The following is a 15,062-nucleotide window of genomic DNA, read 5'->3' as shown; positions in this document are numbered from 1 at the left end:
GCAGCGCAAGCTTCCATTACTACCCTGTGGACCAACGGTCTGCAGATAAAAACAGATGTCTAAACACAAATATAGAATTCAATGGATCTGTGTACTGACGTGTGAATAAGTCCTTAGTCAATACAAATGTATAAAAAAAAAAAAAGGGGGTTGTCCCATGAAAACAACTTATCTGCTAGCCACAGGATAGGGGTTGAGTAAGTGTCTGATCAGTGGGGGATTGACTGCTGGGGCTCCCACAATCAAGAGAAGGTGGGGCAGTGTTCCCATTTATATGGAGAGCAAGCCACGCATGAACGGTACACTCTCCTTCGCTTTGGGGACTCCATTCTATACAATTACTGGGACCTGCATCTATCAGACATTAGTGGCATATCAAAGTGCGAGATGGGCCAATCCCTTTAACTCTCATCCAGTCCCTAAATGAGTGATGAAATTCAGCACATGCAATTTAAAATGTAAAAGAAAAAAAAAGAAAATTTTTTCAATTTGGATCACATACTTTATTTTAGATGACACAATTTGGCAACCAAATCTTTTGGACATGTAAACCATTATAATAAAAAAAATATCCTTGGTCACATATTTAATAGCATGATTCTGGAAACTCGACTCTGACATGCGCTGTGGATAATTCATGAAATACAATATTGTTTAAAGAAAATAAAAAAAAACTCCCTAGATAAAATATAATAAAGATGAAAACAAATTCAGGAGTCATGGGCGTTTGTGTTCTGGAAGTTTTAAAAACACGCTAGTTCTTGGTCCATCATCTCATACAAGGTGCGGGAGCTTCTCTTTCTTCTTCAGGAAATGGTGGAGAAGTCTCTGAATAAAGAGTTCACACTCCAAGTTTATTGGCCTGGGTAAGCACTACCTTGAGAACTGGCATGAAGGCAGAGGTTTCACTGAAGTTACTGGTGCTCACTATGTGGGTATGGATGTTGAGCCCTTCCATATAGTTTCGAGACTCGATACTTCTGGCAATGCTGTGTAAACCTGCAATTATTGCAGGAGAAAGCTAGAAGAGAAAAAATTGATGGTTAGAACAGAACTAGACATTAACCACAGGTATGCATACGATGAAAATTATGTGCGGTCTTACATTAGTGAATTGCATCACAACAGTCTTATTATGGTGGATTCTGCAGCAGATTTCACCCTTTCACATTGGGTACGTCTAACATAAGAGCTGCCCTCCTTCTCTAACAGTCTAGGAGGATCTGGGCTGTTTAACCCCTTACATGCAGCAGTTAACATCAGCTCGTAAGCGGTTACAGAGGGAGTGGACTTCCCGTCTCCCATCGGCACCACACAAATGAGATTGCAGGGTGCCGATGTCTGTGCAGACAGACCATGGCCAGTGAAGACCCCAGGCCTGGCTCTTGTGTGTCCTAGCAGGCTGCACTTCTCTGGCGTAGCCTGCTGGTGAATGTTAGTATAGCATTAACAATAAAATTACACTATAGGAGAAGTATTTTAGAAGCGATCAAAATATCGCCTATTATAGTCACCTTGTGGGACTGGTAAATGGTTAAAAAAGAGGCTTAAGAAAGAAAAAAAGCGTTTTTTCAATGGAGAAATTGAAAAAATAAAATTCCCTTCACATATTTAGTATCGCCACGTCCGTAAAGATCTGCACTATGCAATTATTATGTAATTTAACTTATACAGTGAACGCCGTGAAAAAAGGTAAAATTGCTGCTTCTTGCTTATTCACCACAAAAAAACAAAATAAAGAGCGATCAAAAAGTGTTATGCACCCCAAAGCGATACAAGTCGTCTTGCAAAAATCAAGCCCTCACACAGAGGTAAATGATGCGGCAATGCAAAAACATTTTATTCTTTTTTTTTTTTTTTTTAAAAAAGGGGTTTTCATTGTGCAAAAGTGCTAAAATGTTAAAAATAAAAAAACATGTATTTGGTATTGCTGTAATCGCACTGACCCAAAGAATAAAGTTACTGTGTTTTATATGCCAAAACTGAACACAAAATATCAATGGCAGTATTGCTGATTTTTACCATCTTCCTCCCAGAGTTAATAAAAGTTAATCAGTAAGTTATGTGTAATACAAAATGGCACCATTAAAAACTACCACATGTCCTGCAAAAAACAAGCCCTCATACAGCTACATCGATGGAAAAATACAGCTATGTCTCTTGGAAGGGGACTATGAAAAAATTCTCCTGGTCATTAAGGCACAAAACAGGTTGGCCATTAAAGGGTTAAAAAACCAAGTGGTGTTAACCATGCATTATTTATTAGACTGTTTTATACAGTGTCATAATAGAGCTGTCCAATAGGTACTGTAACTCTGTTTAGTCTAGGAGGAAGAGGACTATTGTTGCGCTGCAAAAAGAAGTGACGACCAGGAAGAAGGGACCACCCCCAGCAGAAGCCCGGGAAAAAGTTGCACTACAGGAAGTGCAAGATGGAGCATCACCCCCGTAAGTGACGGAGAATGCAGCTATATCCATGGTCCTGTGATCCCAATGGCACAGGAGAAAGAAAAAAAAAATTCAGTTTCAATGAGTAACTCTTTTTAGGACTCAGGCATGGCACAGTGACACAGAGTTCCTAGCACTCTGTAGCATGGAGCTGTGTCGCCGTACAGCCTCCTGCATAAAGCTCTTCAGTGTGGAAGAAGACAAAGATTTTAAGATATATATGGTCAGGACTTTTAAGCAGAGTCTAGCTCATCTCATTACACCTAACAGCAGTATATCTGAAACTAATAACATAAGTGTTTCAGACCTAATCAAATCCATGTGTATAACAGATCCATAAGCATGGAGCTTGTAATAGGGCAAACATAGTACGGCATAGAATGGAATCTTCTTGGATTTCATATTTAGGTACAACAAGACTCCACTATTACAGCTCTGTACAATATGGAGGTTGTACAACGCTCCAAGACTTTCCATTAGATGATAGATATGGGTATTCTGAAAGTGCTGGGACATGCAGTGACACGCCGCACACTGAAAACCCTTACCGTTTGCTCTCTTAGCTTGTCATACAGGGACTCTAGCCTCTTATTTGCATCATCCAATTTCCTTTTGGTTTGCTGGAAAAGAGAAGAGAGAACATGTTAACACTGCGCAAATTCCAAGGTCAATGATGCCAAGCAGGGCACTGCATGCTGCACCACTTCTGCTATCAAAAGTGATGGAACTGTTGACAGACACAGAGCCTGATTTTTCTGAATAACATGTATTATGCAAAGTGTAATGGAACCAATCAGCAACTAAGCCATGAGAAGAAGTCAGTGAAACTCACAGGGTCGATGGCTGATGATAAACATCTTTGGATTAGAGCTTCAAAAGTCGTTTTCAGGATTAGGTGCTCCTCGGGGATTGGGTTCTTCGTGATCTTTTCAGCAGGCAAACTGTGAATAGCCTTTAAAAAGCAGAGAATGGACAAACAAATAGTACATTTCTTTCTCATGAAACAAGTATGTACAAGGATTTTACTTCTACTAATTCTCTGGTAATTCAACCAATAACATATTACAGTTTTTGGCGGACCCATCCATTGAACTCGCAATGCTTGTATGTAGCCTTGTTAGGGTCAATACAGTGTATGTTTCGTCTTAAAGGTTAAAGCTAGGACAATGGAAGAAATATCAAGGTTAAATGATTTACTAGTGATATAGAAAAGAAGAGCTTTGACACCGAGCACAGTCCCGTTGCTCTGTTTCTCTAAATGCGGTAAGAGAAGTGACTTTTTAAAATAACCTGCATGGTGTTGCCAATCGGTGCACCAGGAGCCCCTTCTGTACTGGGCTTAGAGGTATCAAGGTGTACGCCTGGCTGTGGAATTGGCATGTGAGTTGGCTGATACGGTACTGGTGTTGTAGGAGCTGCGGGCAATGGAGCTTGCTGCTGTTGGGAGCGTGGGTCTGCCAGCGGGTTCAGTATAGGAGCTGTGATTGGTGGAGGAGGAATGCGGTTTTCAAGAACCTTCAAAGAAAATTAAGAAATAATTGATCAGTTTCTATCTCATTAGAGATCTCCATGGTTAGGACATGACGGATGGACTGTTTTCTGCCACCAACCTTTTTCTTGGAAGTTCTACTGAGCGCAGGGGGGTCATTCCATCCATTCTGAGGCCCTGAAAGACAGCGATTGTCAGTTTACTCTGCTAAAAAGATGCTGCCTAATAGATCTGATTTTGACATCGATTATAGGATTATGGTTAAAAAAAAAAAAAATTGTTTTCAAGGAAACAATGCCACAAAAGCCCAGTGTGGGGGCATTCAAACGGCCGCATTTTTGGTCTGCATCCGATCTGCAGTTTCAATGGGGATGCAAAAGATGCGGACAGCACACTGCAAGCCGTCAGCATCTGTATGTGTTTCACAGCCCCGCAAAATGCAAAACACACATGGCCGGTATCCGTGTATTGCAGATCCGCAATTTGCGGACTGCAAATTGGATACAGTCGTGTGAATGCCCCCTAATTTTGGGTTAGAAGAAAAGGTCTGCAGGTCTTCAAATTTGTCCAGCTGGGCCTGCGCTTATGATGACACAGTGAGAAAAAATGTTGTACTGTATGTATGTTTCTTTATTAAAATGGAGACACTATGAATCTGCCATGTATCTGGATTGTTAGGGACTACTGTAATGTCCAGGAAGCATCTCAGGTGGTATAGAAATTTTGCTATATAATTACTGGTATGAAGTGTAGCCTTGTCACCGCTATTAGGAACTGCTTCAATACACTTAAAAGCCAGGCGTTGTAGGATTTCGGTTTACTCTTGCTGCCCTTTAGCCTCCATTTAAATTATACAAGGCTGTTATTCTCTGTTCAGCTAGAAGGCTAAAGTCCGTGATAAAGAGAGCAGTGCATTTTGGGAGCATCTGGCAGACTATATACTTTCACTTTGGGCATGAACAGGATGAAAATGCCATAAAGCTCAAACTGAAAAGAAGGAAGGCTTTAAGTATGACAGGAGGAAGAGGACACTTGGTCCTTTTCTCAAGAACTTATATTGCTGCTGGTATGTTAAAGGTTATGTAACCCTTCTAAGCCATTTTTGAATTATTGATTTATGTATTTTGGGCTAATAAACATTTTGTAAAACATTTTTATGAAAATAAACATTGCCCCGTTCAGCTTCTGCGGCTTCTGTACACAGCAGCTGCAGAAAGCTGGTGGGTGACTCATTTATCAGACTGGATGACTGATGGTTTGTTCTCCGGCACCCCGCTTTGTTCTAAGCTAATGTATGGCCCAAATCAAAGTTCAACCTCAATCTGGCCACAAACCAGTGTAGTAGAAAGTTCAGCCAGAGAACGAGCTGCTAGTTTGATGGATTCATCACACGGCAGCTTTCTGCAGCTGCTAAACAGTGTGAAAAGTGTGAGTTGTAAATCAATAATAAAAAAATGGCTCTACTGCCATATTGCTAGGTTATGCCATCAATGTCAGACAGGTAGGAGTCCCATGCCTGGGGCCTGCTCGTATCTCCAGAATGGGAACCAGGAAGTGAAAAGAGAGCAGTGAGACGAGCACGGCAACTTCTTCATTCACCGCAATGAGACTGCTGGAAATAGTACAGCCAATGGTCGGCTATTTTCCGAACTACCATAGCGATTAACAGAGGGTGGCAGCACATGCGCGGCTGCTCTCTATGCCCTATTCTGGAGTTGGGAGACGTCCCGGACATGGGACCTGCACCTATCTTACATATCTTCCTAGTGATATGCCATCAACATCCAAAATAGAAACAGATCTTCTGGTTCCTAATCTGTAGACTTCTGGATAGGGTCATGTGCGCTGCTGTGGACAATCACTGGTCTCGGCAGTAATATTTTCCCAAATAGCATTTCACTGCTAGGTCACGTGCCACTTGAAAACACACTGCCGTTGAAGTCAGTCATTGGTCTCAGCAGAACATATGACCCTGTACGGAAATTTACAGGCCCGGGGGCCGAAAGATCACTGAATGGAGCAAAGGAGTGTCAGAGAGCATGAATATGACTTATTCACTAGGCACAACACTCTGCTGGGAACAGCTAAAATGGCCAAAATGCTGGACCACACTTTAAGGTGTATGTAACTGGTGGGTCTTCTAAATATTCAGTCACAAAAAACATCACTTCTGGGGCCTGTGGGCCATGACCCATTCTAATTACTAAGAGACCATTTCCATAACCTAGAGCAGTGATCCCAACTTGAGGCTGTTGCAAAACTACAGCTCCCATCATGCCCAGGGCATGTCATTTTCCAACAGCTGGAGAGCCACAAGTTGGGGAATGTTGACCCAGAGATTTCTGTACCTACAAAAAGTCAGTCTGTCACAATGAAGTCAAGGGACTTGAATCAAACTTGACTCAATGATAACTTGCATTTGATGCACAAATCTACAAGTTGAGAAAAAGAAGCCCAGCAGTCAGAAGACCACCGTGTCTCCTTCATACTAGCCATCAGAGAAACCCTTCATGAACCCAAACAATCAAACCTTCTGACATGTAAAAATGTGTATAGGTTAGGCTGGGGATAGATGGCGACTCTGGCCTCAACAGATGTCGCACAACCAAAGATTACAATGTAGCACTGCCTGCACCCCAAAAATAAATGGAGCTGCAGGTCGGACAAGCGAACTGCTGCTCCATTCTTCTTTATTGGAGTTTTATAAATAGCAGAACGCTGTGCTCAGCTGTCCTATAGAGATGAATGGAGCGACAGTGGGCACGCTTGACCTGGCCACATTGATCTTTTCAATTCTTTGGGCCAACAATAAAAAAAATAAAAATGAGTACACACGAGAAAAAAGAAAGGAAGAGAGGTTTGGTTCGGGCTAAGCTTTTCTTGTAGGATTAATTGCACACTAAAGAGTTATGTTGCTTATGCATACAGAAGAATAATTAACTCCTGAAGACTACAGTATGTGCGCCTTCGCAAACAATATTTTTATTGCTCTAATACAACTAAAATGTAAAAAAATTAAGAACTTTGTAAATGGCCTTAATTGAAATTATACTAAAATTTTTATATGCCCCTACATATATCTATAGGTTTCCATGGTTTCATCAGCCCCCTTTTCTTGAAGTCCTACAGTCAGTAGAAGAAGGTCAGATGAAACACATGATTGTAGGATCAGACTACATATAGGGCTCATAGTCACAAACCACTGAGATACATGGGTCTGTATAGGCACGGTATACCAAAATATTAATCACATTTATTTTTAAGGTTATTTAAGTTTAAAGTTTTTACTTTTATTTTTAGGACTGCTCAATTATTTTTGTTTTTTGATGTACTGAAGCAATAAAATGGTCGGCACATAGTCATAGAATTGTAATTAGTAGTTTTATAATTTCACTTCTAAGTTATTTTTTCACTTGATTTTTCATATGTTAAAGGTGTTTTCCAAAGCTTTTATACTGATGACCTATCCTCTGGATAGGTCATCAGTCTCTGATTGGTGGGGGTCCGACAGCCTTCCCTAGGTCACATTCATCGGTCATATGGCCTAGGCGCAGATCAGCCCCACTGAAGTAAATGGAGCTGCGCTGCGATACCAAGCACAGCCACTATACAATGTACGGCGATGTGCTGGGTGAGCTGAGAGAAGGTTGGCGCTCTACTACGAGCACTGCTGCTCTCAAAAAGCTGATTGGCGGGAATCCTAGGTGTCAGACACCCACTGATAGGGGATAGGTCATCAGTGATGGCCAGTTCGCAGTGTTCACCAGCAAACACACGCGAGCTGCCATCTTGACTCACAAGTCCGGCGATGCACAGGTAAGCCCTTACCTGTGCCGCGAGCCGGTCTGAAAAGGGGGCCTTCATCGGGCTGTTCTTGGAACTGCTTGCCTGCTCTCGGTGACCGTATTTGTTTCAGACCGGCTCCCGGCACAGGCTTACCTGTGCATTGCCGGACTTGCGAGTCAAGCTGGCAGCCCGCATGTGTTCGCTGGCGAACACTGCTAACTGGCCATCACTAAAAAAAAAAAAAAAAAAAAAAAAAAGGAAAACCCCTTTAACAGTTTGGGTTGTTAGATTAATGAAAGGATAAAGCACAATGAGCTTGATAAAATGAATATCAATGGTAGAACATTTCTATTTGATTTGGTATTGCATGCACGCTGCAGTATGCTGTTCACCTTGCTGGAAAGTTGTCATATCTTGAACAGTGGAAAATTCTGCAGATAAGATGCAAAGATCACTTATTATCTAACATTATAGGTATTTGCACAGAAAGTCATACATTTTTCATCAAGACTAACTCTTCGGATCTGTCTGGACAGGCCATGGCTGCATTCTGCCTCTTCATCAGCCAGTAACTTCTAGAATAGCTTGAACCAATGCAACATTGCTACACCCAGCAAGGTCAGCCTAAGTAATGCTAGCTGACATATCTCCATTTAGCATCAGTATGGGCCTCTTTCTCTCGTATAGGAGTAGTTCTATGAATGGTCATTTAAGAGCTGATAAAGCACTTATTTTGCCATTCACTTGCCTCTATTGTATCTGGTTTTTTTGTGTTAAGCTGCAAATCACAGTCCACTATTCTGCAAGTTCTGAAACCCAACATGCCAGCTCCATTTGTTCTCAGGTAAGATGAAGCACCAGTGACAACTCATGCATGCTAGGCCAAGCCGAGTGTGCATGCTTATGGGGGAATCGGAAGGAAAAGTCGTCATCTGGACGAGCCCTGAGGTGTCTGGCCAGCTTTTGTTCCAGGCAGACAACACTACTATGAGGGGCTACCAAAAGCTGGCCAGCGCTTATTCAGCATCATGACGTATGATGGAGCTTAGGGAAGTGATAACTGGACATCATATATTTTACATGGAGTATCCACAAAACTCATAAAGCACCTGCTTCAGATAGGACTGTAGTCTAACTTTACCGGACAGAAATATGGAAAACAAAGGAAAAATGGTGATAGCATGACACCATGAGGCCGATTTACTACAGGCCCCTTTAGAATGCCCGATATTCAGGCAGATTATTGCTAATGATCGTTTGTAGGAATGCTCGTTAATCAGGTAATAGGATAGTATGTGCGGAGACTTAAATCATTGTTTGCTGGCAGCAGATCGTGCTGTCTAATTACACTCGGCTGCTGGCAAATAAAGATTCTGTATGGGGACAAGCGATGGCATTAGTGATCGCTCCTCCTTATACAGTGAAGGAGATTGCTGAATGTAATTGCAGCAGTCTCCATTGACGAGCAGGCGCTTGTCAGGAAGGAACACAATTAAGACAGGTGATTCCCATGCTGGTCTTAGTCTAAAGTTCACTGGTGAACTGTGCAAATGCACCAAATTTACTGAGGCTACTTTCACACTGGCGTTTTGGTTTTCCGTTTGTGAGATCCATTCAGGTCTCTCACAAGCGGTCCAAAACGGGTCAGTTTTGCCCTTTTGATCCATTCTGAATGGATAAGGATCCGCTCGGAAGGCATCAGTTTGGTTACGTTCTGCCTCCATTCCGCTTTGGAGGCGGACACCAAAACGCTACCTGCAGTGTTTTGGTGTCCGTCTGACGAAACTGAGCTAAATGGATCCGTCCTGACACACAATGTAAGTCAACGGGGACGGATCCGTTTTCACTGACACAATATTGCACAACAGAAAACGGATCCGTCCCCCACTGACTTTCAATGGTGTTCAAGACGGATCCGTTCTGGCTATGTTACAGATAATACAAACGGATCCGTTCTGAACAGATGTAGACGGTTGTATTATCTGAACGGATGCGTTTGTGCAGAGCCATGACGGATCCGCACCAAACAAATGTGTGAAAGTAGCCCAAGAGATTCAGGCCATGAGCTGCAGAAGATTTGCGCTAAATAATTCATGGTAGTTTCTGGCATAAATGATAGAAAATGTTTAGGGCTGCGGATAGCCTCCTCCCGCCAAGCCCTGGCACTTAAAAAGTGGCGAGACGTGTACAAATTTACAAATTGTAGTGCAAATATGACGTGCACCACAATTTTTGACTTCCCATCATAAGGTGTCATAAATTCTTTACTGTATCTGCCCCAATATATATTTTAATACTATCTATTCAACTAAAAATAGTAAAAAGAAACCAAGAAGAAAGTATAAACCTGTAAGCAAAATCTAGGCACATGCATTCATCTTTGTGCGATCCCAGTTATAAAAGGTTAGGAATCCCATGCTCCCACCCCATTTCATGCTCAGACCTGTTCTCTGGGATGCAGGCAGCTCACTGGCAGCAGGCAGAGTACCTGTAGATCCAGGTGGAGGTACTGCATAATGAGCAGAGGTAGCTGGCGCTCCTGGCCTGGCATGCTGAAGAGATGGTCCAGGAGGAGGGAAGGAAGCGGGAGCAAATGTTGACACGGGAGTGTGCGAAGGCTGCACAGGATAGTGAGGCTGAGGAACAGGGTGGGAAGACGAGGCATACGAAGAGTTATGGTAGGAAGAGGCGGAGGAAATGGCGGCCGATGGTTGAGGTTGATAGACAGCGGGCCCCTCAGAACCATAATACTGTTGAGAAGGTTGATAGGCTATACCAAAAACAGAGAGGGAACAAAACAAAAAAACTGAATTTAGTAACAGTATTAGTTTGCACATTTTAAAGAAAGCAATATCCTGCAAAACGACACATGTATTACAATCTAAATATAAATGCCCACCTTTGAACACATTTTTACAGTTTACATTAGAAGACAATTTATTATACAATACCTTAAAACAGGAAAAACTTTATAAATGCATTGCTGTGAGTACATTGCCCTGACCGAGTTACAGCTTGTATTACAAGCCAAGAGCGACAAATTTGATGAAAATGCATGTAAACTATAAAAAAAAATAATAATAATAAACCTGCTATTTGAGTTTTTATTGCGCTCATCCTGGTGGTAAATTATCATATCTTAGACCGTAGAATATTCAGAAAAGATCACTTATTACGTGATGACAAACTTGTCTGCTGCTTCTAACAGAAACCTAGAATTTTGAATACAGCTCCGGCCTACAGTACCTGCTTCCAAGAGAAACACACAGAAATGTGAATACAGCTCTGGATGACAGTACAAGGCATACGTCCAGTGCAGGATAAACTAAGCGAAGCTCCTCAACCTTACACATTACATCTATTCAAACGCAAACATGCTTTTTTATATTAAACTGAAATACACAAAGAAAACGTATCATGGAAAGACAGAAAAAAGACTAAAAAAGGAGATCTTTGTTGCCTATAGCAACCAATCACAGTGCCACCTTTATTTCATATTCTGGTAAAAGCTAAGCTGCACTGTGATTGGTTGATACGGGCAGTACAACTTTTTTTATGTAGACAGTTTCATAAATCTCCTGATAGTTATGTATGCAAGAAAAACACTAAGTCGTTTTCACATCTTCGTTTGAGGCTGTTAGGGGCCTCTGCATTTTTAAGAAAATGTTCGAAACCCACTTTTTTAAAGGGGTTGTCTGGGTTCAGAGCTGAACCCGGACATACCCTTATTTTCACCCAGGCACTCCCCCTCAGGCTAGCATCGGAGCATCTCGTGCTCCCTTGCCCTGCGCTACATCGCGCAGGGCACGGGCTCTTTTGTTTATTATAACACACTGCCGGGCGGAAGCTTACGCCCAGCAGTGTGTTCGGTGACGTCACCGGCTCTGATGGGCAGACTTTATCACTGCCCTAGCCGTTTTACTGTTCTAAAGCCCGCCCATCAGTGCCGGTGATGTCACCGGGCTTCCTGGCAGTCCCATGGAGAGCCCCGGTACGTCACAGGAGGTCCAGGAGGCAAAGGAGTGAATCGAAGCATGAACTGCTCCGATGCTCTTGTCAGGGGGGATGCCTGGGTGAAAATAGGGATATGTCCGGGTTCAGCTCTGAACCCAGACAACCCCTTTAAGGACCACTTCAATTCTAAGGTCACTTTGTGGAGCTTACATAGTGGAAACCACCTATAAATGATCCTGTTGTAGAAACTACACCCCTCAATTTTTTCAAAACTGATTTTACAAACTTTGTTAACCCTTTAGGTGTTCCCCTAGAATTAAAGGAAAAAGGAGATGACATTTCTTTATTTCACTTTTTTGGCCGATTTTGCATTTTAATTTTTTTTTTTCCTGTAACACATCAAGGTTTAACAGCCAAAGAAAACTCAATATTCATGACCCCGATTCTGCAGTTTACAGAAACACCCCACGTGGTCGTAAACTGCTGTATAGGCACACGGCAGGGTGCCATTTGGATTTTGGAGGGCAGATTTCACTGGGATAATTGTCATAAGTTGTCATATGACATTTAAAGACCACCTGATGCACCCCTAGAGTAGAAACTCCAAAAAGTGACCCCATTTTGGAAATTATAGGATAAGGTGACACTTTTATTGGTATTTTGTGGTATATATGACTTTTAATTGCTCTATAGTATGATTTTTGTGAGGCAAGGTAACCAAAAAATGGCTGTTCTGGCTAAGTTTTTATTTTAGTTTTTTACGGTGTTCACCTGATAGGTTGATAGAGCAAGTTATTGTGGAGGCTACGATATCAAATGTCTACTTTCATCTTTCTTTTGTTTCAGTTTAACATAATAAAGCATTTTTTAAATAAATAATGTTTTTGGGTCTCCTTTTTATGAAAGCCATATTTTTTTTTTCGGGCCATTATCTTATGTAGGGGCTCAGATTTTATGGCATGAGGTGACTGTTTGATTGGTACTATTTTAGGGTACATACTACTTTTTGATCATTTGGTATTACACTTTTTGTGATGTATGGTGACGTGGCATGGTTTCCATTTTATTTATTTTTTCACGGTGGTCACCAGATGGGTTAGCTCATGTGATATTTTTATAGAGCAGGTTGTTATGGGCGCTGCAATACCTAATATGTCTGTTTCTTTTAAATGTATTTTGGTTTTAAACAATGAAAGCAATTTTTTGGGCGACTGTCTTAGTTAGGGTCTCAGTTTTTGCGGGATGAGATGACGATTTGATTGGTATTATTTTTGGGTACATATGACTTTTTGATCACTTGGTATAAAAAGTAATTGTGATTAAAGGTGCCAAAAAAATGTTTTGCTTTTTTTAAAAACTGTTTTTATTAATGTTTTTTATGGTGTTGACCAGACGGGGTGGGTCATGTGATACTATTATAGAGCAGGTTGTTACGCATGCGGCAATACCTAATATTTCTGTTTTTTATGTCTCTTTTTATGGGAAAGGGGCTTTTTTTTTTTTTTTTTTCATTGAAACTTTAAAGAGTAACTGAACTTTCATATTAACTTTTAATATGTTGTCCATAACCCTCTAAAAATTATTTTTCTAATATACTTTATTTATTAGTTTTCTATTTTTACCATACTTTTTCACCCCTGAAAAAACTGCTGAGCTGTCAGCGGTGTACGGAGTACTCATTTTATTAATGGGGCCACAGCAGCGCAGGGAGTACGGGCAGTAGTGCTCATTGCTGCTCCTGCCCGTGCTCCCTGGACTATTACTAACTGCTGGCATAGCGATGTACTATGCCAGGATTAGCTGAGCGGAGCAGCTCCTGCCTGCTCCGCTCAGCTAAGAGAACTGCATGTAAGCTCTGGTGGATGGTGAATGCAGCAGGAATCCGGCTGTCAGTAGCAGCAGGAATCCGGCTGTCAGTAACAGCCGGATCCCTGCCGTTGATCGTGGCACTGCATGTGGGGGAGGTTGGGGGAGGAAGGGGAGGAGAAGGACCGCAAGACGAGAATGCTCATCCTGGGGCACCAAGTACCGGCCACATAGGATGAGCATTCTCGAACTGGGTCATTAAGGAGTTAAAAGCGCACAACGCTTTTGTTATTTCCGATGCTCTGCTCCTATAATGAAGCAAAAAAATGGAATAAAAAGCATCTGGAGGATAATCTTATATGGGTATTGTGAGAAATGGACAACAATTCTCATAACTTTTATTATCACACTGTCGTGTGATCCTATATATTTTCCATTCTGTGATTGTTTGTGCCGTTCCATCTAGCCCTGCAGTTGGAATACGCATCACCCTTGGAGGAAATCAGTTTATCACCTGAATGTTAAAAAAACTGGCCCTTTGCAAGTGGTAATGAAGGTGGTTCCTGGAAATGCAGCCACTCAGACAGCCTGGACCCTCACCCCGCGGGGGTCCAGGGCCAGAGGATGAAGAAAATATCTCATAAGCAATAACTCATCTCTGGTACAACTCACGAATTAATAATTGTGATCATTGTATTCCGCGTGATGTGGGCATTGTATGTAGGGTGTCTAAACATGCCATCCCTGACAGCCAGCATTCCCACTTAACCAGTATCTCACCTTCTGGGACAACCACACCGGTCATATGTGGTATCAAAATGATCAGCCGGATATAAACATACATAATTAAAACATGTTGGGTCCCAAATATCCATTAGTGTGGACGGGGAGCCATGTTTTATTAATATTTCATGTCTGCCAGCTGAGTAGGAGATGTGGAGCATGCACACGTATGAGGGCCATCCCAGAAAGCTGGGACACAATATGAGGGAGACTCCTCTCAGATCCACCCTCTGCCGAATGGGGATAAAATGAACTATTGGGAAAATTTCTTTGACACAATTAGGGGATCCGATCAACATTGGGTTGTGCTCCACTTTCCCCCTGTCCCCGGAAACCAGAAGGATCTCTGACCACACATTCGTTGAGTAAGAACCTTTCTGCTTTTTATCCTTTTATTTTTATACTGTTTTGTGCACGTTTATGTATGTCTTATTTCTTTTAACTTTTTGTAACTAAGTACTGTACCTTTTTAGTACATTAAAGCACATCTTTAAAAGGGGTTATCCCATCTTAGACAATGGGGGCATATCGCTAGGATATGCCCCCATTGTCTGATAGGTGCGGGTCCCAGAGGTGGGACCCGCACCTACAAGGAGAACGGAGTGGAGAAAGTGGAGGAGGGCGCACTGCGCATGCGCAGCCGCCCTCCATTCATTTCTATGGAGCCGCCGAAAATAGCCGAGCGCTGGCTCGGCTATTTCCGTCGGCCCCTTAGAAATGAATAGGAGCGAGGCCGCTCATGCGCGGTGCGCTCCCATTCACTTCAATGGGAGAGGCGGGGAGCTGCGCCTGGTTC

General features: G+C 42.2%; 1 protein-coding gene across 12 annotated transcripts in view; it reads right to left on the bottom strand.

Moving 5' to 3' along the window:
- Positions 1 to 479: 479 nt before the first annotated feature.
- Positions 480 to 15,062, bottom strand: part of SEC31A (SEC31 homolog A, COPII coat complex component) — a 62,038-nt gene continuing 47,455 nt past the window's right edge. For 3 of the 12 annotated variants that reach the window (XM_040418058.1, XM_040418062.1, XM_040418064.1), the window contains 7 exons: positions 10,167 to 10,493; positions 8,116 to 8,154; positions 4,059 to 4,114; positions 3,739 to 3,963; positions 3,281 to 3,400; positions 2,997 to 3,068; positions 480 to 1,021 (listed from right to left, as the gene is read on the bottom strand). In XM_040418058.1, coding sequence (XP_040273992.1) covers positions 842 to 1,021; positions 2,997 to 3,068; positions 3,281 to 3,400; positions 3,739 to 3,963; positions 4,059 to 4,114; positions 8,116 to 8,154; positions 10,167 to 10,493 — 1,019 coding nt within the window. In that variant the 3' untranslated portion in view covers positions 480 to 841. The remainder of the gene's footprint in view (positions 1,022 to 2,996; positions 3,069 to 3,280; positions 3,401 to 3,738; positions 3,964 to 4,058; positions 4,115 to 8,115; positions 8,155 to 10,166; positions 10,494 to 15,062) is intronic. The other 9 variants (XM_040418061.1, XM_040418060.1, XM_040418065.1 and 6 more) reach the window with 9 other exon arrangements.

The sequence above is a fragment of the Bufo bufo genome, chromosome 2 (genome assembly GCF_905171765.1).
Source record: "Bufo bufo chromosome 2, aBufBuf1.1, whole genome shotgun sequence".
NCBI lineage: Eukaryota > Metazoa > Chordata > Amphibia > Anura > Bufonidae > Bufo > Bufo bufo.
This window is presented reverse-complemented; position numbering and strand designations above follow the sequence as displayed.